The sequence below is a fragment of the Dipodomys merriami genome, unplaced genomic scaffold, assembly GCF_024711535.1.
Source record: "Dipodomys merriami isolate MVZ:Mamm:240054 unplaced genomic scaffold, mDipMer1.0.p SCAF_94, whole genome shotgun sequence".
Lineage (NCBI taxonomy): Eukaryota > Metazoa > Chordata > Mammalia > Rodentia > Heteromyidae > Dipodomys > Dipodomys merriami.
Window position 1 is genome coordinate 3,958,143 of NW_027206557.1, and position 26,287 is coordinate 3,984,429.

The 26,287-nt window shown below is 46.4% G+C and overlaps 1 protein-coding gene across 5 annotated transcripts in view; it reads left to right on the forward strand.

Moving 5' to 3' along the window:
- Positions 1–26,287, forward strand: part of Pde1c (phosphodiesterase 1C) — a 258,131-nt gene that overhangs the window by 91,560 nt on the left and 140,284 nt on the right. Inside the window, exons 1-2 of one of the 5 annotated variants that reach the window (XM_070014242.1) lie at positions 5,447–5,962; positions 24,385–24,411. The exons of the other annotated variants lie outside the window; for them this stretch is intronic. Coding sequence (XP_069870343.1) covers positions 5,862–5,962; positions 24,385–24,411 — 128 coding nt within the window. The 5' untranslated portion in view covers positions 5,447–5,861. Of the gene's footprint in view, positions 1–5,446; positions 5,963–24,384; positions 24,412–26,287 lie in introns of those variants that run through there. 5 annotated transcript variants of the gene reach the window in all.

Genomic DNA, 26,287 nt, shown 5'->3' on the forward strand with positions numbered 1-26,287 from the left:
ATAGGAGGTGGGGGAGGAGCTAGACATTCAGGAGTCTCCAGTGTTCAAGGCTCCATAGGGACAATCCTCCATAGGGAAAGGTGTGTCAGGAGTCTTCTACTGTAATGACAGATACCTGACTCAAACTGGCGTAAAGTTCAAAAACAAACAAACAAACATTGCAGAAGAGTACTTATTTGTTTCATATAACTTCAAAGTATATTGATGACTTGGCTTCAGATATAGCAGGATCAAGGGACTCAAAAGGTTTTTCTACCTTTTCCCTTTGTTTCTCTAGGGTTTCTCTGTCTTTTTGTTGATGCCGTTTTTTTTCTATTGTGTTCTCTTCACTGGTGGGAAAGAGAAGGTAAGGGCTGAGGTAGTGTCAGGCCTATGCTTGAGAACAAGCTGATTTTCTTCAAGTGGTCTCCTCCACTTCCTCTTGGGGAAGTGGTATTGGAACTGCTAGGACCTGTTTCAGTCCCCTGCATTCCTGGTCTGAGTGCATTGTTCAGTGATGTAGGGGACACGACTCTTACTCTCTAACCTTGGTTGTGTTTCCTACATCATAGACAGCCTGGGGTGGGGGGCAGACCTGGGTCTTGATGTAAGCTTTTAGGTCTCATGAAAACATGGCTGGTAGAGGTCAGGCCATGGTTCTCAGTTTAAGCACGTTGAACCCTGGAAAGAGATCCACAGTATATAATAGGCTTAACCCTGCCCTCACCAGAGAAGAGAGAGGGGTGTGGCAGTCAGGGTCTTAAGTCCTTGCTTTGTCTTTACCATCTCCTTGGAAGGGTGGCATGGGTTTCTGTTAGAGCAGCTGATGGGTCTGGACACTTGCTGCCCCGCTTCCCCTCCCCATGAGCTGGGATTCCATCCTGTCTCTTCCCACACTTTCTCCTCTTCCCAGAATCTCTGGGTCACCTTCTCAGGATATATTTGTGGTGCTGGCTTCTCAGAGCACTATTTTAGATGAGGGTTAGACCTTTCTTCCAGTTTCCCCTATCTTTCCTTTTCTTTTTCTGGTGAAGGTGGTTCTGTGGACAGAGTCTTCCTCCCCTCCCCCCCCAGCCCACCATTGTGGGATGAGTTGGGGAAGGCTATATGGCCCTGGGGGGGGTCAGCCCACATGCAGGGGTGGGGGTGGGAGAGGCACCCTGCCACTGCTTCCAGTGCCCTAAGTTGTCCCCAGAATCCTCCCCCCCCCCCCCGAAGGCACCTTGATGGTATCCATGTGGCACCAAGGGTAGGCACTGACCTCATGGATCAAGGTGAGTGTTTGGGATGGGATAGTAGTAAGTTTCTGGGTGACAGTGCTCGGCCTTTTCTGGCTGTATCTGTTTTCGCCCACTCTTCATCTTTCTTAGCTGAGAGCATGTGTACATCTGGGGGATGGGGCCCACCAAGGGTGCCCTAGCATCTTTTCCTCATGGTTGTTGCAGGATCTGTGGTGGAACTTCCCTGAGTGCCAAGCTCAGGGCTGCATGCACGAAGAACACATGGCTGACATCTTCTCTTGGAGCCACTCATGGCTTCCTGCTCCTGCGGGAGAGATCCCAAGCTTCTTCTTGATCACAAGGGCTGGCTGAGCCTTCTGGCACTTTCTCCTGGTGTTCTTAGTTAGGCATTTAGAATCCATCCATGTTTCTGTGCCTCCTATTATACTAGGTTATCTTTTTGGCCATCTGTTTCCATCCACCTCCAATGAGAGTGGCTTCTACACATCTACCTTCATGATCCAGTTCAAATGTCACCTCGACCCTGGACCTGATTTTTCTGCTGCATTACTGGGGTCCCCTCTGCTCATGGGGCAGCCAGGCCCTTCCAGTCTGCACCATCCTACTGGTCTTCTGATTTGCCTATAGGGAGGTGGTAAGGTACCAGGAAAAGCCTGGGTTTGAGAGCTGCTCTGCCACTGAGTAGTTGTTTGTCCTGACAAGAATTATCAGTGTCAACTGAAACTGTTGATGAAATGAACCAAATAACCTGGCCAGACTCAGCTGGTACTCACCATGGTAGCTGTTGCTCACTTGTAGGGATGGTTGTTACAATGATCAACTCATCTTCATGTCTGCAAAGGCTTGAATTTGTGTTCTTGTGAAATAATTGTCTAGCTTCTCCTTGAACTCCTCTAAGAACAGAGAGTGCCCACTACTCTCAATGCTGATGGCTTAGAGGTTTGCTAGTACTTAGGCTGTGTTACTATGTATCAATTAGAGGGTATATATATATATATATATATATGTGTGTGTGTGTGTGTGTGTGTGTGTGTGTGTGTGTGTGTGTGTGTGTGTGTGTGTGTGTGTGTCTTTACATACACACACACACACACACACACACACACACACACATATATATAATATGTGTGAACATGTGTATATATGGGTATGTAGAATTTAGTGGTGTTTGGCCATGTGAGATTTCCTAAAGAATCTTGACTTGAATCTGACTTAGAATGGAAATTAATCTCCAATGCAAAGTTGTATGTGGTATTGTAGCTTTCTTTGACCTTTTGTTTCCAGGTCAGTTTGCACCCATGCTTTGTTGCTTCTGTGCAGTATGCTGGTAGCAATTACAGCTTGTGGTGTTGCGACTTTTAAGCTTACCTTGTTTGAAAAGGATAAAGAGAACAAACCCCCAGTAACATAAAAGCATGCATGACTGAGAACAGTAGTACTTTATAGACCAGAAGAAAACTTTACTTTCTGATATGGGTTAGAAAGAACCCTGGTTCAGGAGGAAGGAATCCTAGAGGCTGTTCTGTGGTATTTTGGCCTCAGTTTTCTTCCTGTTAAAATGGGAGCATTGGGCACTCAGAAATGGGGTAGAGGGCTGGACAGCGTCTCTGGGACCTGATAACTCCTCTTTCTATGCAGTCAGAGCAGCTCTGACTTGAGGATCTGAAGCCAAAGTATGCATTGTAAGTGCTTATGAGATATACTTGAAATTATTTGTTATTTGAAATAAACTATTCCATTGCTTTAAAACCTTCAAACTAAATTATCTTTCAGGCCTCTTCCTGCTTGAAAAATCATTGTTCCCTTGAAATACAGCAAAGTTATTTTTTTGTTTTTGGTCGGTTGTGGGGCTTGAACTCTTTGCTTGGGCGAGTGCTCTACTGCATGAGCCACAGCACCACTTCCGGTTTTCTAGTGGTTTATTGGAGATAAGATTCTCATGGACTTTCCTGCCCTGGCTGGCTTTGAACTGTGATCCTCAGATCTCAGCCTCCTGAGTAGCTAGGATTACAGGCGTGAGCCACTGGTGCCCGGTCAAAGTTATATTTTTAAAAGTCAACTTTCTACTATTTAAATTTTCTTTTCCTAAAATGAAGCCAAATGTTCTTTTAGAAACTCTTGTAAAGTTTCTCTTTCTCTTTCTCTTTCTCTTTCTCTTTCCCTTTCTCTCTCTCTCTCTCTCTCTCTCTCTCTCTCTCTCTCTCTCTCTCTCTCTCTCTCTCTCTCTCTGTCTCTCTCTCTCATTTGCTTCATTGCAGTGAAAGGCTATTCCTTTTCCTTCCCAAAGTGCCTTCTCTCTGACGTATCAAAACCTCACCAACACTGGGACAGGACCTAGGAATTCGTCCTGTATCATTCCCTTTTCTTCCATCCCAGGCCTGTTGTCATGGAGACCACCGCAATGGGTATATGTGCTCAGTGGTAGTCACCTCTCCTCAGCCAATTTTCTTCTGGTCCCTACATGTGGCCTCCAAGAGTAGTCTAAGGGAACAGTAGACACAGGAAATCTTTTTGTTTGGTTTCTTTACTTCGCAGAGATGGAAAAGGGAGTCTCATGGAGTGGGACACATTTGTACTGGCCAAGATTGTGGACCTTCCTTCAGGGTCTGGCCATCTCTGTTCTGTTCCCTTCCTAGCAGGGAACCCCTAGTGCTTTGAGTTTCTTATTATAGAGAGGATGTGAGAGTCCTTCTGGAGAGTCATGAGTCTTACATATGCATGGATCAGGGGGAGTCTGCAATTGCAGGTGGTATGTGTGTGCTAGTTGCATTGCATCGCTGCACCTTCATATTGGGACTGCAGGCTGCACCATATGGGCCAGCCCAAGGAAACACCCCGTCTGCAACCATGCAACCATGTATGTCTCTGGTCACCCTCCCCCCAAGCAAGCTGCCAAAGTAATTCCTTCTATTTCTGCTCAGTTCCCCTGGCATTGAGTGGGTGATTGGCTTTCTTCTCATAATTGAGCTCCGCATGACCACATTGGTTGTTTAATGTCATCTGTGTCTGGCAATAATGCCTGAACTCAGGATGGACAGCTTCCAGAGCAGTGTTAAGGACTGACATTGACTGACTGTGGGTGGCAGGCTTGTCCACCAGAACTTTCTATGGGAGCCTTCTCTGTTAGGGTGATCGGAGCTGGCTACACAATCCTTATCCTCTTACCTAAAGTAGCCTGGCAAACTTGGCCACCATTGTGTTAAGCATTTTTGTCATTGTCTCAAGAGGGGAACTTTGCTTGATCAAGGAAGGAAAGCAGCGCTCACCTTTACATTTATATTTCCTTTGGGAAGCAAGCTCTGAGTTATTTGATGGAAACAGAAAGAATACTGAGGAGTGTGGCTCAAAGACACCTGACCTGTCTGGGAGACTATGCCGGGCAGGCCACAGGTGCTGCAGGCTGGCTCTCAGTATCCTCCATATCCACAGTGGGGCTGGCTGGGGAAGGGGTGGCAGCCCGGGAAAGGACCTCCCCACCTGGAAGGGCATGTGGTAATCACTTCTGTGTTAGGTTCCAAGCAGTTTGGGCACAGAGGCGAGAGGTCTGGTTTTGATCCTGGCTTTGGTTTTGTCCCTGGCTCTCTGATCTCCTGTCCTGCCCTTTCCTCCTTCCAACTCCATACCTGCTCCCTTCCCCGGGGATACCTTGTCTTGACATTGCCAGTAACCTCTGGAATCACGTAAGCAAGCACGACTCTGGGGAACTGAAACCCTGCCCACCTCTCCCCCTCCCCCCCCCCCCCCCCAGCAGCGCCGCCGGGACCCAGGGCATGGGAACTCCTGCCTCCTGGATTGGAATTCTGGCTCTTTTTCCCCCCTAGCGGAAAGCTCTGGCTAGAAACTCCGCGCATCTCGCTGCTGCTGCTGCTGCGCCCTAGTCTGCGTCCCTTTTGGGGTTCACGGCCTCCTCTTTGTGGGCTCGGTGAGCCCAGGTTTCTGTATGTGGCTCGTGGTCCGGAAGCGGTGTGGCAGGGCTGGGGACTGCGGAGTGTGGGTGCCAGGCCAGGATCTGGTGGGGTGTGGACGGCGGACCCCGCGAGCTGACCATCGCTTTTTCTCACTTGTCAGCCCCCTGGCCTGTCCGCCCTGCTGGTAAGTGAGGGAAAACTGGGGTGACGTTGGAGAGAGGGGCGGGGGCTCAGGGCGGAGCTGGGGCGCGGTCCGGGTGCGTCCTCCCCGCCTGCGCCCCTGGGCTCGGCTCCGCGCCCCACCCCGCGCGATCACCTCCCCATCCACACCTCTGCCTCTCTCCACGCCCACCCGCGCCCCTTCTCCAAACCCCGAGGTGCGCGGGCCACCATCGCTCTGTTCCCGGCTTTGTTTAGCGGAAGAATCGGAGCCGGCCCGGAGGAGCGCAGTCTCCACCCCTGCCTGGGCACCGGAGCCTGGGCATCCCTGCCCTGGGTACTGGAGACTGGTCCCTATCCCGGCCCGGGCGCCGCGCGGTCCCCACCCCTGCCCTGGGCCGGGCCATGGCCGCTTCCTGCCGCAGCTTCCAGGGTGCACCTGGGGCCGGAGTCCACCTCCAGCCGCGCCCACTTTGAGCCCCTCGAGGGATCTGCGGGGGACCAGACCCCCCTGACCAGGCTGGGAGCCAACCGCCAAACTCTTCCCGCCTCACCCCAGTGAGAAGCGGCCGCGATGGAGTCCCCGACCAAGGAGATCGAAGAATTCGAAAGCAACTCTCTGAAATACCTGCAGCCCGAGCAGATAGAGAAGATCTGGCTGCGGCTCCGAGGACTGTAAGTTGCACCCCGTGCCACTGGACCCCTTTCCTCTTGCTCTCCTATTTGCCCCCATCACCTCAGCTCCTGCATCGCCTTTAAACCTGGCCCTGCAAGACCCACACCTGCCCTGTTAATTACAGTCACTGCTATCTGCCTCCGGGCAAAGCACCTGGCCGGCCAAGTCCTTCTGTGTTAGGGTCCTGAGGGGAGGGGAGGGGGGTCAGGTGCAGCTCTTAGATGAGTCATGGTCCTAGCTCTACAGTAAGGAGCTGTTTCTGACTCGTTCTGTCCAGGGAGAAAAGTTTGGGGAGCTTGATCAGGGACTTTTAATCAGAGTTTTGTTTTGAAAGCTTCTTGCATCCACTTTGGGAATGGTTCAGGATTAACAAACAGTTCTAATTCAATCACCCCAGAAGCTCCTTTACCTTCTTTCCAGCAGGATTCAGCATCTGGTATTTTCTGAGGAGTCTTCCTAGCAGAGAAATGCTTACTACAAGGAGGGGTGTTTGGGGCAAAGCTGAGGTTAGAAGCAGTGATGGAGTTTTCCTAGCAGTATGGGAGATGCAGACAATTATCTGAGCTGCTGGCCCGGAGTGGAGCAGCTGGAGTGCTAGCTGACAGGAAGGGATGTCTGAATTTTGGTCACCATGGTGGCTTGAGTTTGGTTTGGGGTGCTGGCTTAGGGTGTGTGTGTGTGTGTGTGTGTGTGTGTGTGGGTGTGTGGGTGTGTGTGAGAGAGTGTGTGTGTGTGAGAGAGAGAGAGAGAGAGAGAGAGAGAGAGAGAGAGAGAGAGAGAGAGAGAGAGAGAGAAAGCATCGGAGAACATTCATAAACAATGAACAGCTGCTACCTTCATTAGAAACTGCACCGATTCCCCCTCTGGTCACTGAGCAGCTCCCAAATACACTTACATGACTTCTCCACATAAACGGCAGATATTTGCACCAGAAATTTAGTGTTATTTAAAAGAATAGCTTTTCTCCACAAGTTCTGCAGTTGTTCTGTTCTTACCAGGACAGAGTTGGGAAAACCAGTTCCTTGTGTGTTTTGCTGCCACGATTGCTTTTGAAAACTCTCTCTCTCTCTCTCTCTCTCTCTCTCTCTCTCTCTCTCTATCTCTCTCTCTCTCTCTCTCTCTCTCCCCCTGTCTCTCTGTCTCTCTGTCTCTGTCTGTCTGTCTGTCTGTCTGTCTGTTTCTCTCTCTCTCACACACACACACACACACATTCATGCACACAGCAAAACCAAACAAATAAAGAGGCTCTGATCTAACCCATCTAACTAAGCCGAACTATCCCAACAGGATTGTCCATTTCTCAGGGGAAGCAATAAATAGCATGTGCTTCTTTAAGGGGTCCCCATAGAAGGTTGCGATCTATAACAGACTTTCTACCAGGAACCCAAGTGAGCTGCAGGGCTGTGGCTCTCATGAGAAACCAGGCCAAATATTTTGGTTTTTGACTTGTCTGGCTGCTGCTAGTGGAGCTGTAAACTTATTTGGAAGTCATGTCTGGCCAGCACGCTGCTCTGATAGCTCATGAGAGCTGTGTTTATGGTAAGCTCATGTTCACGGTCCTGTGCATGATGTCCAATAACCCTGTGCAGCACACAGGTTTTTTTGTGTTCACAAAGCCTGTGTCTTTGGCATGTGGGACGGTGTATCCAGGCTAGAGTCTTCCTCTTCTTGGCCAGAGGCGCACACTCACAGGACTTTTCTGGCTCTCTGGCATGTCATAAAGCTTACTCCTCAGCTAGACTAGAGGCAGCATTTGGGTAGATCAGCAAAGCTGAGTTGAGAATGGGGTAAGAAAGCATTTAGCACTTACACCTGCCTTGTAGCTTTCTCAGCTTCCTATCTGCAAGGCCTCTCTCCTTGAGGCGTTGTCCCATGATGTAGCCACTGTTTGCTTTTCTAGTCTCTTCTATCCACCATATCCAAGAGAACCTGGTGTCTTTGAGCATGATAGCCATGGGTAGACTCTTTTTGTCCCCCCTTTTCCCTCACAGCTGCCCCAAGAGATCTTAGTAACACTTTCTAATGTTATCAGAATACATTTCCTCTACTCTCATGATTCATTTACTTATTTTAACAAAGCAGTGGTGTTACAGCTGCTGGAGACCCTGGAAAGCAGAGCCCATGTATGCATCTTGGAATGAACCTTCAGCAGTCCACAGAATGGAAACCCCAGGGCGTGGAAGGGAGTCTGCATGGGATCTGGTGCCTCATACCAGACAGCAGCATGAGAAGGGTAGCTGCGTTTTCACGGTTTTTAGAGAGAGCCAACACCACAGCTGAACTTTCATAGTAGCTTATTGCCATGGTACCCTTGGGGACAGGGCTTTATAAGTGACCACAGACGGTCAGCACTTCAGTTCAACTGGTGTGTAAGTCCTGTGAGTCCTGGATTGGTCAGTCTCTCCCCTCATGAACTTTTTGTTGATTTAAAAAAAAAATCTCCACCAGTAGGATGTAAGTTTCATAAGGATGGATTCTCTTGGTGTACCTCCCCCCACCCCCAGGAGCTCCAGTCTCCCTAACAGGGCCCAGGACATAGTAGATACTCAATTAATGGGTGATAAAAAAAATACTCTTAATGTGAACTTTGTAATATGTAGAATGAAGATGAATTTCCATTTGAGTCAGCCTGTGGGCCATGAGACCTATCACCTGAGCCCTGAGCTAGAGGCTTTATTAACAGCCTAACTGGAGTAGAGTAAAATCTAGGAAAGCGATGACTCAGGATTAGGTACCATTTTCATGCTTACTGAATCTCTCTCTTTCCTTCCCCATGGCCCCTTTTCTGCTTTCATGAGATGTGGTCTACTAGGGGAAAGAGGTCAGCTGTGGTTACCATCTAGAAGGAATCCACAACACACAAGGAATGTGGAGGAACCATTGGTGGGGGTCTCCCCAGCTTTCCCGGGCTCTTCTCCACCTCTGAGGGCTGCAGTCTGTTTGTTATACACATTGTCTACCTCCCACAATTAGAGCAGAAGCTGTGGGGTGGGGTGGGGAGAGACTCTGTCCAACTCACTGATCAATGCTCAGTGCCTGTAACATTCCCCAGTATATGGTAAATTATCAACACCAATTTGAAACCTAGAGCTATGTCACATGGTTCTCAAAGAAAGTAACTAGGAAAAACTCTAAAGCACTGGCCACTCTTTGTGTTGTCAGCATACAAAGAATATTGGAAATAGGAGCTTCAAACACCGCAGAGCTGAGGGTGTTTAACCTGTAGGTCTAGTGTGGCCTTTCTGAGTGAGGGTCCCTAAGGGAGGTTCTTGCCACTGCTGCCCAGGCCCAGGCTGGCTCCCTGGCATCACGGCCCTCAACTCCATTCATGCACAGGTCCACGTTGCTCTTGGTCTGCACACCTGAGCTTTCCTGTCACCTGGGCACATCGCCCTCTGCTCTTTTCAGAGAAGGCTCATTTCCCACTTTTCTAAAAGCTTTGGTTGTGTTCCGTAGATTGTTGGATTGTTTCTGTTGCTTTTATTCACTTCTGTTTTTGTTCCCCTCTTAGTACTGGGGCTGTGTACTGCTGATGGACTGCTCAGCCCCCTTCCCCCAGCTCTTGGGCTTTTACTTTGTTTTTCAGATAGAGTAACAGGCTTTCCTTAGACTGGCTTCTGGCTGTACTCATTCTACTTCAGCCTGCTGATTAGCTGGGATTAAAGACAGGCCTGGGCCATCACCATGCCTGGCTTGTTGGGATATTTTTTTTTCTTCCTAAGAGGCTATGGAATTTTTAAGAGTCATGCCCAGTCACCTTGTGACCATGGCTTTTCCACTAGTGAGGCACAGCGTGAGTTGGTGTCTGATGACTTGGGGAGGCCTTGGGCTGCTTGGAGTTGAGCAAATAGATCATGGCTCCTACCTTGGGCCCTGACCAAGAGTTTTTCTGTGCCGGCCTATAGGTGTTTCTTTACTGATTTTTTTTTTTAAAACAAGACCCAGAGGGCTGGTTTCATTAATTCCTTGGCATTTATTGTCATAATTGTAATTATCTAAGCTCTCAGCTCTTCACTTTTCCCAACTATGAGGTAATAGAATAAATTTTATGCTTATGCAATGCTTTGTGAAAATGATAAATTTTGCATTATTTAAGCACAAAGGCAGGTAAATGGTTAGTAGACTGGACAGCTATTGTTTTTGTCTGTGCTTGGGCTGTCCTACTCCTGAATATAGTAACAGCCTTTGATTCTCACTCTACTCTGTAAGCTTTGTCACAGGGCTGGGCTCCTGGCTCAGCTCTGGCTGGTCCTGGGGTCCTGTCTTCCTCTCAATGGGGGTATGGATGCCCCATGCACAGGGGCATCAGAGCCCTCCATTGCCATTTGTGTGGAGACGAATGTGTCCCCTTCTTCTGGGCTCTTACAGTGACTTCTATCAGGTCCCTTTTACACTATCACAGGAAGGCTTTCCTGTGATAGAAAACTGAGCAAACTCTCAAAAAAAAACAGAGGAGGGGATGGTTGTTAACCCCAGGGTCTGGCTCTGCACATGCTTTTCTGAGTTTATCACTGTTTTTTTTTTTTTAATTTTTTTTTCACTTAGGCTATTTTGAGTTCAAATTCTCTGCATGAGTCTTAACTAACACAGAGACTTCAAAATGATTCTTCCAAATTTCAGATACCTGAATCTTCTGTTTCACACTTTTTTTTTTTGTAACCTAAGACTTCTTACTCTGTATTTTCTTCCTACTCACCAGAATTTTAAATAATGTAATTGATGTTCAGTTGACAGGAATATATTCAGTATTCTTTCACCGAGTGTCGTGTGTGTGTGTGTGTGTGTGTGTGTGTGTGTGTGTGTGTGTGTGTGTGAGCACGTACCAGCATTCTGTTAATTGTTGAATTTGCAAAAGTGGGTAGTATGCTTAGCTGGCCACTGGAGGTTCCTAGGCAGAGACGGGCTGGCAGGAATATCCAGTACAGATGAATATAGGCCAGAGAGAGTCACCTCTGCCTGGGAGCCCAGGGCAGGTGTCACAGAAAGGGTGGAGTCAAAAAAATCTAAGGAAAATTCCTTTCACTTATTCTTTTCATTCCAACTCAGCCTCTTTGCAAGGATGCAGAGGTCTTTTGAATACACATGGGGGGGTAATAAGGGGCCATATAGTCAGCACAACATTAAGCAGTCCTGAGTTGTCTGTGATTTTTTTCCAGATGCTGCTAGGAAAATGGGTTCTTGTGACTAGTGTAAGTCTAGGGTCTCAGTAAGCTTCTCTTTGCTAACCCCTCATCAGTAATTCCCAAAGTATGAGGTGTGGTTTGGGCTCTGCTGTCATTCAAAGCAAAGTTACTGAATGAAAGCTTCCCCTGGTCTCTGCAGAAGTAAAAACTGGTCAAAATCATAGTTTCCTCCCTCATAAGTCAATCCCCAAAGCCTTACTATTTCCCCTAAGAGGTGTGGCATTGCTGTTCTCAGGGTATTGAGGGGTGGGTAAAGTTCACAATTGAAGAGGGCATTGTGGGCTTGAGAGATAACAGAATATCAAGAAGGAGTGAGAAATGATTTGGGAAAGAAAGGTGAGGGCCAGGGCTGGGAAGGTGGCTCAGTGGTAGAGCTCTTGCCTTGCATGCCTGAGGCCCTGGGTTTGATTCCTCAGCACCATATAAGCAAAAAGAAAAAAACCGGAAGTGGCGCTGTGGCTCAAGTGGTAGAGCGCTAGCCTTGAGCTGAAGAGCTGAGGGACAGTGCCCAGGCCCAGAGTTCAGGCCCCCCCCCCAAAAAAAAAGGTGAGGGCCAGGAACTGATGCAAGGAATATTTAAAATTAACTTTTTTGGGATGGTACTGGAGTTTGAACTCGGGTTTTTCCATTTTGGCTGGGGAGGTGCTCTACCACTTGATCCATGCCTTCAGTCAATTTTGCCCTTGTTGCTTTTGAACCAAGGTCTCAGTTTTTGCCCAGCTTAACCTGAAACACTGACATCTTGCCTACCTGATGTAGCTAGAATGACCTTAGCTGTTTCTATTGAGATGAGCTCTCTGAGCTTTTTGGCCAACTTGGCCTTAAATCATGATCCTTCAATTTCTACTTTCCAAGAAGTTAGGGTTTTAGGCATGAGCCTCTGGCACCTGTATAAATTTACTTTTTTGTTGAACAGGTTTATAGCTTAAGGAGGTATTTAAATATATATATATATTTTTTGCTATACACCAAAAAGTGTTGTGCTCCACATTTCCCTCTCATATCTTCCAGAAATTTCTTTCTTTCTTTTTTTTTTTTGGATCGGTTGTGGGGCTTGAACTCTGGGCTTGGGCACTGTCCCTGTGCTCTTCAGCTCAAGGCAAGCACTCTACCCCTCGAGCCACAGCACCACTTCTGGTTTTCTAGTGGTTTTTATTGAAGATAGAGTCTCACAGACTTTCCTGCCCAGGCTGGCTTTGAACCACGATCCTCAGATCTCAGCCTCCTGAGTAGCTAGGATTATAGGTGTGAGCCACTGGTGCCCAGCCAGAAATTTCTTTTCTTTTCTTTTCTTTTTTTTTGTGAGTCCTTGTGCTTGCACTCAGGTCTGGGTGCTGTCTTGAGCTTTTGTGCTCAATAATGCTCTTCTATTGCACAGCTTTTTGTGGTTAGTTGGAGATAAGAATCTCATGGACTTTCCAGTCCAGCTTGACTTCCAACTGAGATCCTCAGGTCTCAGCTTCCTGTGTAGGTGTGAGCCACCAGTGCCTGGCTGTCAGAGAAATATATTTTTTAAAAGAAGTATACATTTCATTATTTTGTTAAATGGTTTAAATAGGAAGGTAGCAAAATTAGAGTTAATTTAGAGCTGTAATAGTAGATGATGATCAAGAGAGAGATTAGAGATGGGACTTGAGGCTTTGAGATCACTTGTAGAAGACAGTGGAACTGAGACATAACTCTGAAATGAACTTGGATTTGTGGCAGGAAAGGGCTGGGACTGTCTTCCAAGTCCGTCTCATCTGGGACCTGTCAGTAGACTGGGTGCCATGTGGCCTGTTAGGAGCAGCAAGGGTAAAGCAGCTGGTAGCCAGTTATGGATGCACTGGCCTGGGGCTCCTGGAATGTCCCAGGAACTTGGTGACAGCAACTTGGAGTGATTGAGGGAGCTTTAGCTTGGAATTGTTTTGGGTTACAGTCTTACAAGCATGTGACCCAGGGGAGATGGCACTGACCCAAAGTAAAAAAAACAAACATTATACACAGGAAACTAAGACATGTAAAATGTTACACACACACACGCATGCACGCACACACACGCACGCACGCACACACACACACACACATACACGCACACACACACACACACACACACACACACACACACACACACACACACACACACACACACACACACACAAATGAAAAATGGAGGGCAAAAACAAACTGCTAAAAGTGATAGTAACACCCCAGGCAGACTTGGTGTTAGAGAGATGGTGTTTGAAGTCTTTGGGAAATGTGTTCTTTGTATTTTTATTTTTTTATTGTGAAAATACCGTACAGAGGAGTTATAATTACATGGGCAAGATAACGAGTACATTTCTTATCAAGCATTGTTGCCTCCTCTTTGTTTCCCCTTCCCATCCCTTCCCATACTCCCCCTTCTCCCCCGCACCCGATCCTCCTCCCCCCCCACCAAAGTTGTAAAGTTCATTTTTCAATATAACGACTTGTACATCTCATTGTTGCAATGGGTCCATCTGTATCCCTAGTTCAACGATTTGTTTTTGCCCTTCCCCTCCACAAATTAGACCAACGTCAAATACAGTGAAAGTAGGGGTTATACCATGGGGGAGGGGCATACAAAGCAATATAGAAATCATCTTATAAATATGTTAGAAACAATTGCATGAAAGAAAAAAAATTTGAATACTTATCTTGGGGTTCATTTCCCTAACATCAACTTATCTGACCTTTTCTGGTTGATTCAGACATATACTAGTTATTGCAAATAAGGGAAACCATGGGACCTATGTTTCTTTGGGCCTGGCTTACTTCACTTAATATAATTTTTTCCAAGTCTTTCCAGGGAAATGTGTTCTTAATTGAACGATAAAGGACAGGAAGTGACATCAGCAAGGATAGCTAAGCCCTCACCTTAGAGGAAACTTTCCTTGATGGATTACTAATGCAGATTAATATGGTGACCTCACTTCTTATCAGAATCGTTGTGCTAACTTACTAGCTAATTATAACTCAGCATGTGAAAGCTCCATGCTTATTATTTTGGCCAAGTATTATCCCTAAAACTGGATTGCAGCTCTAAGCAGAGGGGGTCTCTGAAGATTTTTCTCTTAGTTTTCTTTGGCTCTTACAATGCCCTCTTCGATTCCCTTTTCTCTGTACGGAGGGAGGGAAAGTGCTTCTGTGGCCTGTCTCATGGCTTTTTGAAAAATGACTAAGAAAGGCAATTTGAGAATGACCTTCGCAGTTTCTCATTAGTAATTAAAAAGCCAGTCGTGTGACAAATAGAGCACTGTTCCTGGAGGAACTGTCCTGAATCCATGTAAAGCCTAGGTTCCTTCAGGCTTTTAATGGAATGTACTCTTTATTTAAAACCCCCTTAATAGCTGTATTAAACAAAGTAAAGGAATCTTAATGAACACAATCTGAAGTGTTAACTATATTGTGAAATTTTGCCATGTTTTGGAGAATATTTCAACCAAGACATAAAATCCAGAATTTTAATCAATGACGTCTATATTTGACTTCTTTCTTTCTTTTTTTTTTTTTTTTCTGGTCATGGGGCCTGAACTCTGTGCCTGGGAGCTCTTCCTCAGCACTTCAGCTCAAGGCTAGCACTCTACCACTAGAGTCTCAGTCCCACTTCTGGCTTTTTCTGCTTATGTGGTGCTGAGGAATCGAACCCAGGGCTTCATGCATGCAAGGCAAGCACTCTACCACTGAGCCACCTTCTCAGACCAATGACTTCTATATTTGAACACACACACATACACACACACACACACACACACACACACACACACACACGCACACATACACACACAGTCTATATGTAGGAAACGCTTCACCTTGTGCCTGGGACAGAGGTCTGAGGAAGTGAGCCACAGGCCCCTCCTGCAGGGAGTACTGCACTGTGTGGACAGAAGCAAATACTAAATAATATTTCCACAAACAGATATTTACTGTGGTGTATGCCACAAAAAAAATACAAGATGCTCTTGAAACTTTTAGCTTGGGGGTCCAAACTTGGTCCAAGACTCATCAAAGGTGTTTTTGAAGAAGTGAGATTTCAGTTGAGATGGGAAGACTAGGTTGATATTGGGTAGCTAGAGAGTAGGAAAGCATAAGCTAGTAGATCTTTGCTTGCTTGAAGAGCCAAAGACAGGAAGGATGATGGTACTTCAGAGGACAGAATTGTGGCCAAGTGGCCCAGAAGAGATGGTAAGAGATGGGGTTGGAGATGAAGCTGAGCTGGCCATGGGGGGGGGGCATGGAATGGGAAGCCTCTGTCTGTGGGGAAGGTTTGAGGGCTTTTGAGGCAGTGGAGCTGGCGGGACCCTAGGAGAGGCAGAGAGAGGAACCTGGAATAATACCCCAAATTTTAGCTTGAATACCAGTGCTGCTCAGGCAGACTAAGCAGACTGAACAGAGAATGGGGCTCATTTTGGGGTGTGGTGACCATGAGGTTTCTTATAGGACACTCGGGGTGATAGTATGCAAAGATGTGTAATTGAGTAAAGGGTCTGCAGATTAGGGAAAGGTTTAGGTTATACAATGTACAAGTCAACAAAGAGAATTCTGTGTGTGTGTGTGTGTGTGTGTGTGTGTGTGTGTGTGTGTGTGTATGTGTTTGTGTGTATGTGTGTGTGTGTGTGTGTGTGTGTGTGTGTGTGAGAGAGAGAGAGAGAGAGAGAGAGAGAGAGAGAGAGAGAGAGAGAGAGAATACAGTCCTATGTGACAGCCTAAATAGTCTGACAAAAGGTGCCAAGAGACCTGGCTAAAATCACCGTGGATAGCTTTGCTTGAAGCTTTTGCCTTGGCTAATTGGGCATAGGTGTTTGGGAGGGACATGAAGGCCTGGCATAGGCGGGGTCCTCCCCAGTATTCCTAAGGCACAAAGATAGTACAACCCAAGAAGTGAAAAGGAATGAAACCCTCATCAGGAAACTTCTGGCAGTACAAGGCACAGGAACCAGGCAGCTAAGGCTCAAAGCTGAGAGCCCAGCAAACTCTAGAGGGACCCAGCCAAGCTCAGTTCCATGCTGTCTGGATTCCAGCTAATCTGGTTTATCCAGATTCCACACCTCCGAAATCCTTCAACAACTGCAAACCTAGTGAATTGGCCATGAAAGAGTCACCCTAGAAGACTCCTGCCAAGTGTGTTTAGGGAAGAGTTCACATTTAGACTAGTGTTTGGCCATCTGTTTTTCTTTACTTCTCTATTCCTGGCCTGAGGATGACTCTAAGAGCTCTACAATGCCTTCCAGTTAAGCCCCACAAAGTAACTACTTCCTTCATTGCTGTGTACTATTCCAGAAGGGCATTAATGCAAACTCTGTCTGCTGAGCCTGAGGCTCTGTAAACAATGCTTTCGTGAGTAGGGTCCCGTGTGGCTCATCTGTGAAGCATAAAGACCAATGCTCATAAATGGAACGTCCTAAACATGGTTTAGAACTGTCATGCTGTCTATAAAACCACCCAAAACAATCCCCACTAAACAAAAGCTGGCAGAATTTTTCCAGGCACCCCTTTTGGGCACTTTGGTGTGGTTTCAGTGGAAGTTACTATTAGAGCTTAGAATGTTCTGCTAATTTCAGTTGGCAGAAGAGCTCAAAATGGGCCCCAGGATGGCATCTGCTAGTTTTCCCAGTCCCATATGTCTTGGACAAGGAACTCATTTGCTTTATTTACATTGTGGAGCATTCTAGAATCTCTGTCCTAGATGCTGACATAGATGATGCTACTGGAGACCAGGTTTTAGATGAGATAGGAGTATTCTCAGCTTCCCCAGAGCTGTGACACTGACTCTTCAAATCACCCAGGGGGGAGAATGACCAACAGCCACTTGCATTCAGGAGCAAGAGTTGGAGGAAGAGATGAGGAGTTGGAGACAGAGGAGCCCTGGGGTGGGTGGAAAGGTTTGACCAAAGATACAGTTTTTGTTCTGGCTAAGTCTACCAGGGCAGCTGGAAAGTAGAAGATGGAAGGAACTCTCTGGATAGACCAAACATTTGAGAAGGTCCCTCTTCCACTAGTTGCAAGGCCTTGTCTGTGAGGAGTGTGCTTCTGTCTTAAGCCTTTGGATTTTAGCTGCACTCTAGCGGTGCTGTCACAGACATTAAGAGCAGGTTCTGATTTCAGCCTTTCTCGCTTGATGTTGGTTTTGGTGAAGCCAGGTTCCCCGGAAAGAGGTGACAGACCTCTGTCCTCTTCCCACGCAGGCAGTCTGGCTGAAGTCCAGATAGTAGGGAATTCACGACTAAAGGAATAAAGCAGTTGTGCAGGAAATGTGCTACGTGGATTTCCAGATGCCTGATACTATCACTCAACTCTTTTCCATTTCCCCCTCTCCCCCTTCTTCTTGGTGGCCTTGACAAGCCGTTGGATTTAAGAAATAGCCTTGCTTTTCAGCTAGATGGAAAGGAAATAGTGTTTGATTTTTCTAAAAAACAAAATCCGTACCCTTGCTATCCAAGGAAGAGTTCAGTGTTCTATGGAACCCAGTCACATTCCGGAGCCTCCAAGTACTAGAATTCTATTTCCTTTTTTCTTTTTTTAAACTCAGGCTTGGGAGAGAAGTGGGCATGCACAAGAGGGTTGGATTTCTGTGTCTGGCCAGCTGTCTGCAGGATGATGAGGGTGGGGAGGACAGTATTGAAGAGCCGGCTGGCCCAGGAGTTTGGAGCCCCAGCTGAGCCTGTGTAGATTTGCTGTATGAGCTGGTGTATTTATAGGTGTGGCTTTCTGAACAGTTGGCTCCTTTGGAATAGTGAACCCTCTCTGTCTATGAGCTTCACTGTCTAACACCAGACAGACAAGGCTAGCTAGAAAGCCACTTGGTCCCAGGAGCAGGAGAAAATTGTCTTATTTACAGCTGTTTCAGACAAGCATTCTCCCATTCTCCCCGCTCACTGTTCCCAGCCTCAAACCACATTTCCAGAGACTGCCTTTGTTTGCATTTGAGCTCATTACTTTGGCGTGTGTATCTGGGAGATGTCTGTCACCATATAGAAGCATCCTTGTCCAAGCCAGAGGGGCTGTGACTGTAAGACAATTGTCCCCAACAGAAAACCTTCTAGAATAATCCCTCAGAAATTTTAAGCAGAGCCCAGCTCTTTCCTAATGACTGGGCTGTTCCAGTTTCTGTCATTTCATGGTGTATTTGTTTTTGTCTTGCTTTGGATCTTTGGCCAAGCGGGCCAATAGAAACCGAGTGCATGTAGACTTTGTTGCATAGTTCATCCAGTAAGGAATACTGGAACTTGTAAGAAAAGAGATTGTCTTTCTCCTCTAAAAATTCTGGAGGAAGGTGCTCAGAGATCACAAACTTGTATATGCATATATATTTACACACACACACACACACACACACACACACACATACACACATACATATACATTTGTATTGATATTGTCATTTGCTTATTCAAAAGATGGAATGGCCAGCCAACAGTCAGTGGACAAATGGTGCAAATCTAGGTTTCACCCTAGACATCCGGGAAACGAAACCCTGAGCGGAAAGGGAGGAAGCATGTAGAGCCCTTCCATTCCCAGCAGCTTGGAGATTTAGTTCATACAAGTGTTGGAAGATGTGCTCTGTAGAAGTTTCTAGATCCACCCATTCTGTTTTGTCTGCACTCTGCATACCAATGAAAATCAAAACCAGAGGATCAGATGGTCATTCCTGTCCTGGCTCATTTCACGGCTGTCTGTGGCATTTTATTGCAGTCTACTTTCCCACAAGCTAGCCACACGGGATTCAGTCTCATGAGAATGAGTTGCTTACTCCCCCTGCCCCCCACCCCCACCCCTGGTGTTGCTGGCCTCTCTGTTATGCTCAGAGGGAGTCTCTCCCTCAGCCTCCTCTCAAGGGAACCAACGTCTGAGCACCAGGGTCACCACAGTGGTCTGGGTGTTGGCAGCAGCTCATCAGTTACTCAGGGGGACATGGAAGGCAAGGATGCAGGTCCCATTTGTGTGTGTGTGTGTGTGCGCGCGCGCGCGCATGTGTGCATGCGTGCACGTGCACATGCGCGTGCACAATTGTTGTATGTTTGAAGCTTTGTGCCCCACTGGGAGGCGTCTTGCTGTTAACTTGAAGCAGAGTACACGTTTTGGTTTCCCCGAGCCAGCTTGTTAGAATATTAAGCCTATTTATAAACCTCATTACTGCATACACATATGGCTCTTGCTCCGGTACTCACTTTAGAGCAATGAGTAATTGAGCATCAGCATTCAGTCGGCTGCCACCCATCCAGGCTATTAGAAGCCATCCCTGGTCATCGGCCTGACTTCAGAATCTCCTCATCTCCTCCTTCTATCCTTGCTGGTGTTTCCTGGGGTCCTTGTTGGTCCCCAGTATGCTCCTGGGCAGGGGCGTCCTTGCTGTGTGAGTCGAGATCCCTAGTATGGGCTTAGCTGTGGACTTTCTCCCTTCCATGGTCACAGAAGATGTGAAATGAAATTCAGGGTGAAGAAGCCTCTGCTAGACAGCACAGTCACAAAGAACTTTGGGAGCCTTTTAAAATATTGGGGCTCTGTCCCTTGATGATACTCCTGTCTCAGGTGAACGTACATGGATGGATGCCTCCGAGGGGAGTCTTAGAGCTCACTTCTGTCTGTATACCTGTACCAATGAGCAAACACACACACACACACACACACACACACACACACACACACACACACACCCATAAGATACTGCTTGTGCAAGCCAAAGCTCCATTGAAACACTCTGGACTTTAACAGGTATTGATTTCCAGTGCAGGCCAGCAGTCTTTTAATTTGTAGAAGAGGTAGAGAAATGTGGGCCCATCAATAATTGTAGTTTTAGCACATAGTGTCTGAGGAGGCTTCCAGGTGCTTGTGTGGGCAAGATGCAGGCTAGTTCTGTGTGAAGGGAACTATTGATCACAAGATGTTTTGTTACAAGCAATTTTAGATTTGTACAAGGATCACTAAGGTGTCTGTTCACAAGTCCACAAGTACCCAGTTGTACTGTTCGGAGCAATGGCCCAACTTTGACTTTAGAGGAAGTGTGGAACTCTGCTGGGTCAGCCACAGAGTAGGGCTGGATGCACAGGCTGCAGGGGTGCCACAAAGGGCTGTGGCTCATCTTTACCTGGCAGAATTAGCACCTTCTTCCTTTGTGGTTCAAGGGATCCAAGCTTAGGAATACTAAGGGAGTTTTAGTTTTTCCATACCAGGAGTATTTTGGTTTCCAACTAATTTTTTTTTGACATTTTTAACTGCTGAAAGAAAGGATTACTTTCCAAGTGAAATGTGAAAATCTGTTGAATTATGGGACCATTGTTATCAATGCAGGAACACTATGACAGGCAGCGGTTGGTTCTTTCTCAAGCACCCCCTGGACACCCCGCTTTATGCTGTGGGCTGTGCGGTTATCAGTGACCACCTGGGAAAGGGGGCCCTATCACCAAAAGTTTGCCAAGGAGAAGAACTGGTGGATGGGGAAGAAGCGCAAGTTGTAAGGGTCACAAAGCTTTTTGGACACATTTTATTGGATAAGGGATTTGAGTTCAGGTAGGCCATTTCAAGCACTGTGCTTGAGGCCTTCTCCTAAAAATGCAAACTCAGGCACATAAATGAAGCCCTGCTTGGTGTGCATTCACCTGTGTGCATGTGTAGATCTCTAGGTATACATGTGTGTGTACAAAATGTCAGCTGGTCCTGGGAGCACAGTTTAGGAAGCACTGTCCGGGTCTTTGCTCAGCCTGGCCCCAAGGTGATGAGCAAGCTCACTCCTGCTGGAGTTCCAAAGCCAGTGCTGCTCATCTCCAAGCTGCTGCCAGCTCAGCTGGGTCTCAGAGCAGATGGCTCTTGCTCCTTCTTTCCCAGCTTCTTCATTATTAGTTCAGTCTAGTTGCAGGATTCCTAAGATTTGTACTTCCTGTTCCAAGTTTCAGAGAAGTGTAAACTTAAGTTTGAAAAAGGAAGAGAAAACCTTCCCCATGTCTTTCAGGTAGTGAGTCAGGGAAGAATTGTGATAGAGTCCTTACAAATACAAAAGACCGAAAATAAACTGGGATTCTTTGCCAGCTCATTTCCTCCTTTGGAATGAAAAGGAGTTCAGTGGGTTTCCCAGTGGCCAGATTTGTTTTTTTTATCTAGTATCTACATTTCCTCCTGGAATCCTCTGATATCTTTGTGTAATTTCCCCAATTTTCTTGGAAGGTTTCAGAAGTGGCTTTTCATATCAGCTGATTCAAGGTTCTGTGTCCTTAGAACTAGTTTCTTAAGTCAGCTCCTTAGCTACGTCACTAGCTACTCAGCCTTCATAAGCCTCACGTCTATCAAGGTGGAAGCAGGTGGACCTCACAGGATTTGTTGCAGGATTGACCAGGCCTGCAGCAGAAGGGGCTCCCGCCCTACCTTGTTGGATTCTCCTTTGGATAGGAAATCATAGCTGAGGTAGACAGTCTTCCTTCTTTTAGTAAAGTTGTCACTAAACGGAAGGAAAATGGGTAACGAGAAAGCATTCATTGACCAACACGTTGGGCAGCTGCCATTTGCTGCCATGGCAGACACAGAGAAACACCAGCAGGGCCACACCAACCTTCTCACATCACTGCCACAGAAAGAGCACCCCACGTCACAATGTGGCTGCATAGGGGGGAACACTAGTCCCAGGAACAGAGGGGCCTCATCTTGTGGGGCTGGGGAGGCCCTGCAGGTTTGGGAAGGAAAGAAGCAAGGGCTCAGCTGAGAAGCCAGGAGTAGGTAGGGTTCAGGGGACAATGACAAGTCAACAGGACCCCTGGAGAGTTGGCTCTTTGTTCCCATGGAATTGTTGTTTTTCCTGTGGTGCTTTAAGTGCAGCCCTCCAAATTCCACTGTTCAGTTTGGGTCTAGTTTGATTTGGGGGCTGAGTCTAAATGGGGAAAAACGAGAGTGAAACATCATACTGTGTGTACAGCTGAGAACACTTATCTCTAAGTGAGGAGTGAGGGACAGGAGTGTGTGGGGGGCTGAGTACCTCTTTCCCTGGTCTACCGAATGCTTAACCCATATTTTGACCTACATGGATGGCAACTGCAAATAGATATTTGGCCAAAAGATATTTGTGGTTTGACAATCTTGTAACAATTGTGTACGAGCCTTTGGGATAAATTCAGAGATTCATACGACAGGATCTCTAATCTCAAAATTCAAAACTAAGGATTTAAGGGGCCCAATGTTTTTAGAATATGCAGCATCTGGTGAATTAAATACATGACCTCTATCCAAGACCATCCTGTTTCTTCTAAATGTGAAGCTTGGCCTAACACAGATGTTGCCTGAGAGGGTAAAGTGGGGCTTTGAATACTTTGTAGTCTGGTAAGCAAAATCTTTAGGCTCATATCTTAACTTCTTCTCTAGAATCTAAATTCTTTCAGCGTTACAAGGATTAATGATATAAAAGGGTACATTATACTTCAGTGCTGAGAATGAAGCTATTCTTATATTTGTCCCTGTTTGATTCCTCCAGTACTCCAGAATAATACCTCTGTATGACCCTTGGAAAATGCACAGGAAAGTGCACCAGTAGCATTCGACCTTCTAACCTCTGAAGACGCCCTCACCCTCTGCTGATAGAACCAGTTAGGCTTCGAAGGAGAGGCCAAGGGTATCCATCTTTTGTTTTTGCCTTGAGTGCTTGCACAGTCTTAGTGGGTTACTTTCTAGTGTTGCCAGAGGCTTCTTAGACCAGTTTAATAGATTATATTGCTAGCAAAGCCCTACCATAGCTCCCCATGCTCTAGGCCTGCAAATGAAACCTGGACAGGTTTAAGTACGAGAGAGTGAGTGGTCAGTGCCTGCCTAGCTCAGCTGCCTATCTTAGCTTTTTTGTGTTTTGTTTTGGTCGGTTGTGGGGCTTGAACTCTGGGCTTGGGTGCTGTCCCTGTGCTCTTCAGCTCAAGGCGAGTGCTCTACTGCTTGAGCCACAGAGCCACTTCCGGTTTTCTAGTGGTTTATTGGCGAAAAGAGAATCACGGACTTTCCTGTCCAGGCTGGCTTTGAACTGCAATCCTCAGATCTCAGCCTCCTGAGTATCTAGAATTACAGGCGTGAGCCACCAGCGCCTGGCATTGTATTCACTTTAAAATTTGGCAGATCCATAAAATCAAAGGGATGCTCCATTAATCAATAGCCTGGGATGATGGCTGCCACTCTGGTGTTTCTTTTCAGAGAAGCAGATATGTGTAACTATCTGGGGAGCAGTGCACTGAAGGGCCTATGTGGTGTGCTGTGTTTGTCACCCCATCTCCATCCAACATGGAACATGCTTTCATTTTAACACAGAGGTGACTGGTCAGTGATTTTTAAAATTTGATACTTTCTTCCCTCTCTTCCTCCCTCTGTCCCTCCTTCTTTCTTTCTTTCCCTCTCCTAACATATATGATGTAGCAGCCAGTTAGTGAGTCAGTAATGACTGTGGAAAGCAGATGTGGGTCCCCTGTTTGCTTCTAGAACTCCCCATTGTCCCCTTCCCCATTGTTCCCTTCTTTGAAAACCTCATGCCTACCTCATGTTTGAGCTGCACGATGACATGTTTATATTTTAAAAGGTACTTTTGGGGACTGGGGAGAAGCAAGTACCATGCAAACTTGAGGCCTGAACTCAATTGCTAACACCCTCCTCCCACATAAAAAGAAAAGGCAGACCCTTAAATGGACCTGATTGCCCGGCAGTGGGGGTAATGGTCACAATATAAGAACCCAAGGAATAATTACCAATAATTTAATATGTGCTAGACATAAGAAATACTTTATAAGCCTCTGCCTATTTACTATAATCCTGTACCTTTGCAGAAAGAAGGACTGAGGTTTGAACCTGGATCTTTCTGCCTTTAAAGCCTGACCTCAGACAAGAGGCCACAGTATCCCTAAGGGGTAGGAAGGAGATAGCAGAGCCACTGAGTTCTTAGAGTGATGCTTTTCACTGGCAAGGGTGTGCTGGCAAGGGTGTGTGTGTGTGTGTGTGTGTGTGTGTGTGTGTGTGTGTGTGTGTGTGTGTGTGTGTGTGTGTGTGTGTGTGTGTGTGTACATCCAACCATAATACACGTGATCCAACAATCTTCAGCTTTTAGCTGTACTTTGAATTTGGTAAGTTTCCCAGAGTGACCCTCTAGGAAAGGAACCCCCAGGAGAGAGACCTCCCAGGAGACTGACCCCCAAAGAGCTAACCTCTGTACTTGACCTACTAAAGTATGACATTCTCTGTCCCCTGTCAAAGGCTTTTCTGATAACACTTTTCTGCTTCTTTTCCTACAGGAGGAAATATAAGAAAACATCCCAGAGGTAAGAGCATCTTTCTGGGAGAGGGAACTTTCTGGAAGCTGCTCAGCTGACATATTGGTGGCTCATGGTTAGCTAGAATCATTAATAAACAGTCTCTCTAATCCTTCTCAGTGAGTTGCCTGCTTTCTCTCCAGACCTTACTGCTGCTGGAATTAAAAATTGATTGAGTCCACCAGAGCTGGCCAGTAATTTTAGCCAAACCCTTCACTAGCCAGTGCCAGGCTGGCTGGGTTGAGGGTTAACGAATGAGGAACACAGAGATCTTTAAAAACTCATTTAAGGTTTGACTTCTCTTTTGCCTCAGATTCTCCTTTGGCAAATTCACTGAGAAAATGCTGTTTCTCTCAGTGCATAGGCAGAGATTCTAAGCCAACAATTGACTTTTGACATGCGTGGGAAGGGTAATTCAGTGCAGAATCTGCCATGCCCTCCACGTTCCCAGGGTGCGGAGATGTGGAGGCGCCAAGGGAGCTGCTGGCCGGGTTCTTGGCTGTTTTGACATGAGGAGTCTTGAAGGGACTGAGTGGACGTTCCTGACCTGTGCCCTTGCAAGGCCAACATGAGTAGTTGGTTGTTCCAATAGATCTGAGTGGTGGAGGCCTGTTTCTCAGGGCACATGTGATTTTGGCTCCCCACCAGAGGGCCTTGGGCAGATACTGCTTGCTGGTTTGGCGTGTGCATCATACATTTGTGAAGTTGGAGAGACTATGTACAATCTCTAAAACTGGAATAATGAAGTGAGCCCTGGAAATGTCATGTGCACCACGGTGACACTTACTCATTGGTTCATTTTAGAAATTGTATATTTAAGGTGTGTAACATACTTTAATATACATACTAAAATAATTATTGTTGTCAAGCAAATATCTAACCTCCCTCCCCCTCATGACATATTTCATTTTATCAGTTCATCTTGTATGCAGTAGGGTTGTCATAAATTGAATTGAACAATTATGGCACATAACTCCAGCATCAACTCTTGACTCTTCGAATGAGACCCCTCTTAAACCTTAGCTATAGCTTTTCCAAGAGAGTCGTGGTTTTAAAGGTTTAGATGACCATGGCCCCTAGGAAGAGGTTTGGTGAACTTGTGGTCAATTAATTTATCTGTACTTTATCTGAGATGTGTGTGTGTGTGTGTGTGTGTGTGTGTGTGTGTGTGTGTGTGTGTGTGTGTGTGTGTGTGTGTGTGTTTGTGTGTGAGAGGGAGCTTTTCTGAATGATGTAAGGAAAAGTATCAATTTCAAAGTCACCCAGGAAACCCCTAAGACCTGTCATGGTAATGTATTATTATTAATTGTTACTATTAATTATTAACATACTGAGCAACATACATTGCAAAGAAGGAAGTTTGCGTCAGCTTTCTGTCTGACAAGCATTTGAAGCCCACAGTTCAGATTGAAGGGCCAGTATCTAATTTTCCTTGTTTTTCCTTTTAGTATTGCAGAGTTAAATATATTACATTCAGATAAAAATGTCAGTACAATTAAAATCTGTCAACAGGTTTCAACAATGGCATTTTTAGCTGATCATTTTAATCCTGCATTTTCTAACGAGGGTCATCACTGGGTAGAGACTTTTGTGTCCTGGGGCTTCCAAACAGAACAGCAGTCCTAGGGGTTGTATTGTAATTTGGACTGCATGAACCATCGAGGGCCAAATGAACTTGTTGTACTTTCTAAATATAATCAGTGTCTACAGGTGACTAAACCGTTCAGTTGTGTTCCAGTTCACTGGAGGAACTCAAGGTAGTAATTGTTCATGCAGCCCTCAGCAGGACGTAAATTAACCACTCAGATTACATGCTGCCGTCATCTTTAGTAGTAAAAAGTAATTTATCTCTGGGCACTGGTGGCTCATGCCTATAATCCTAGCT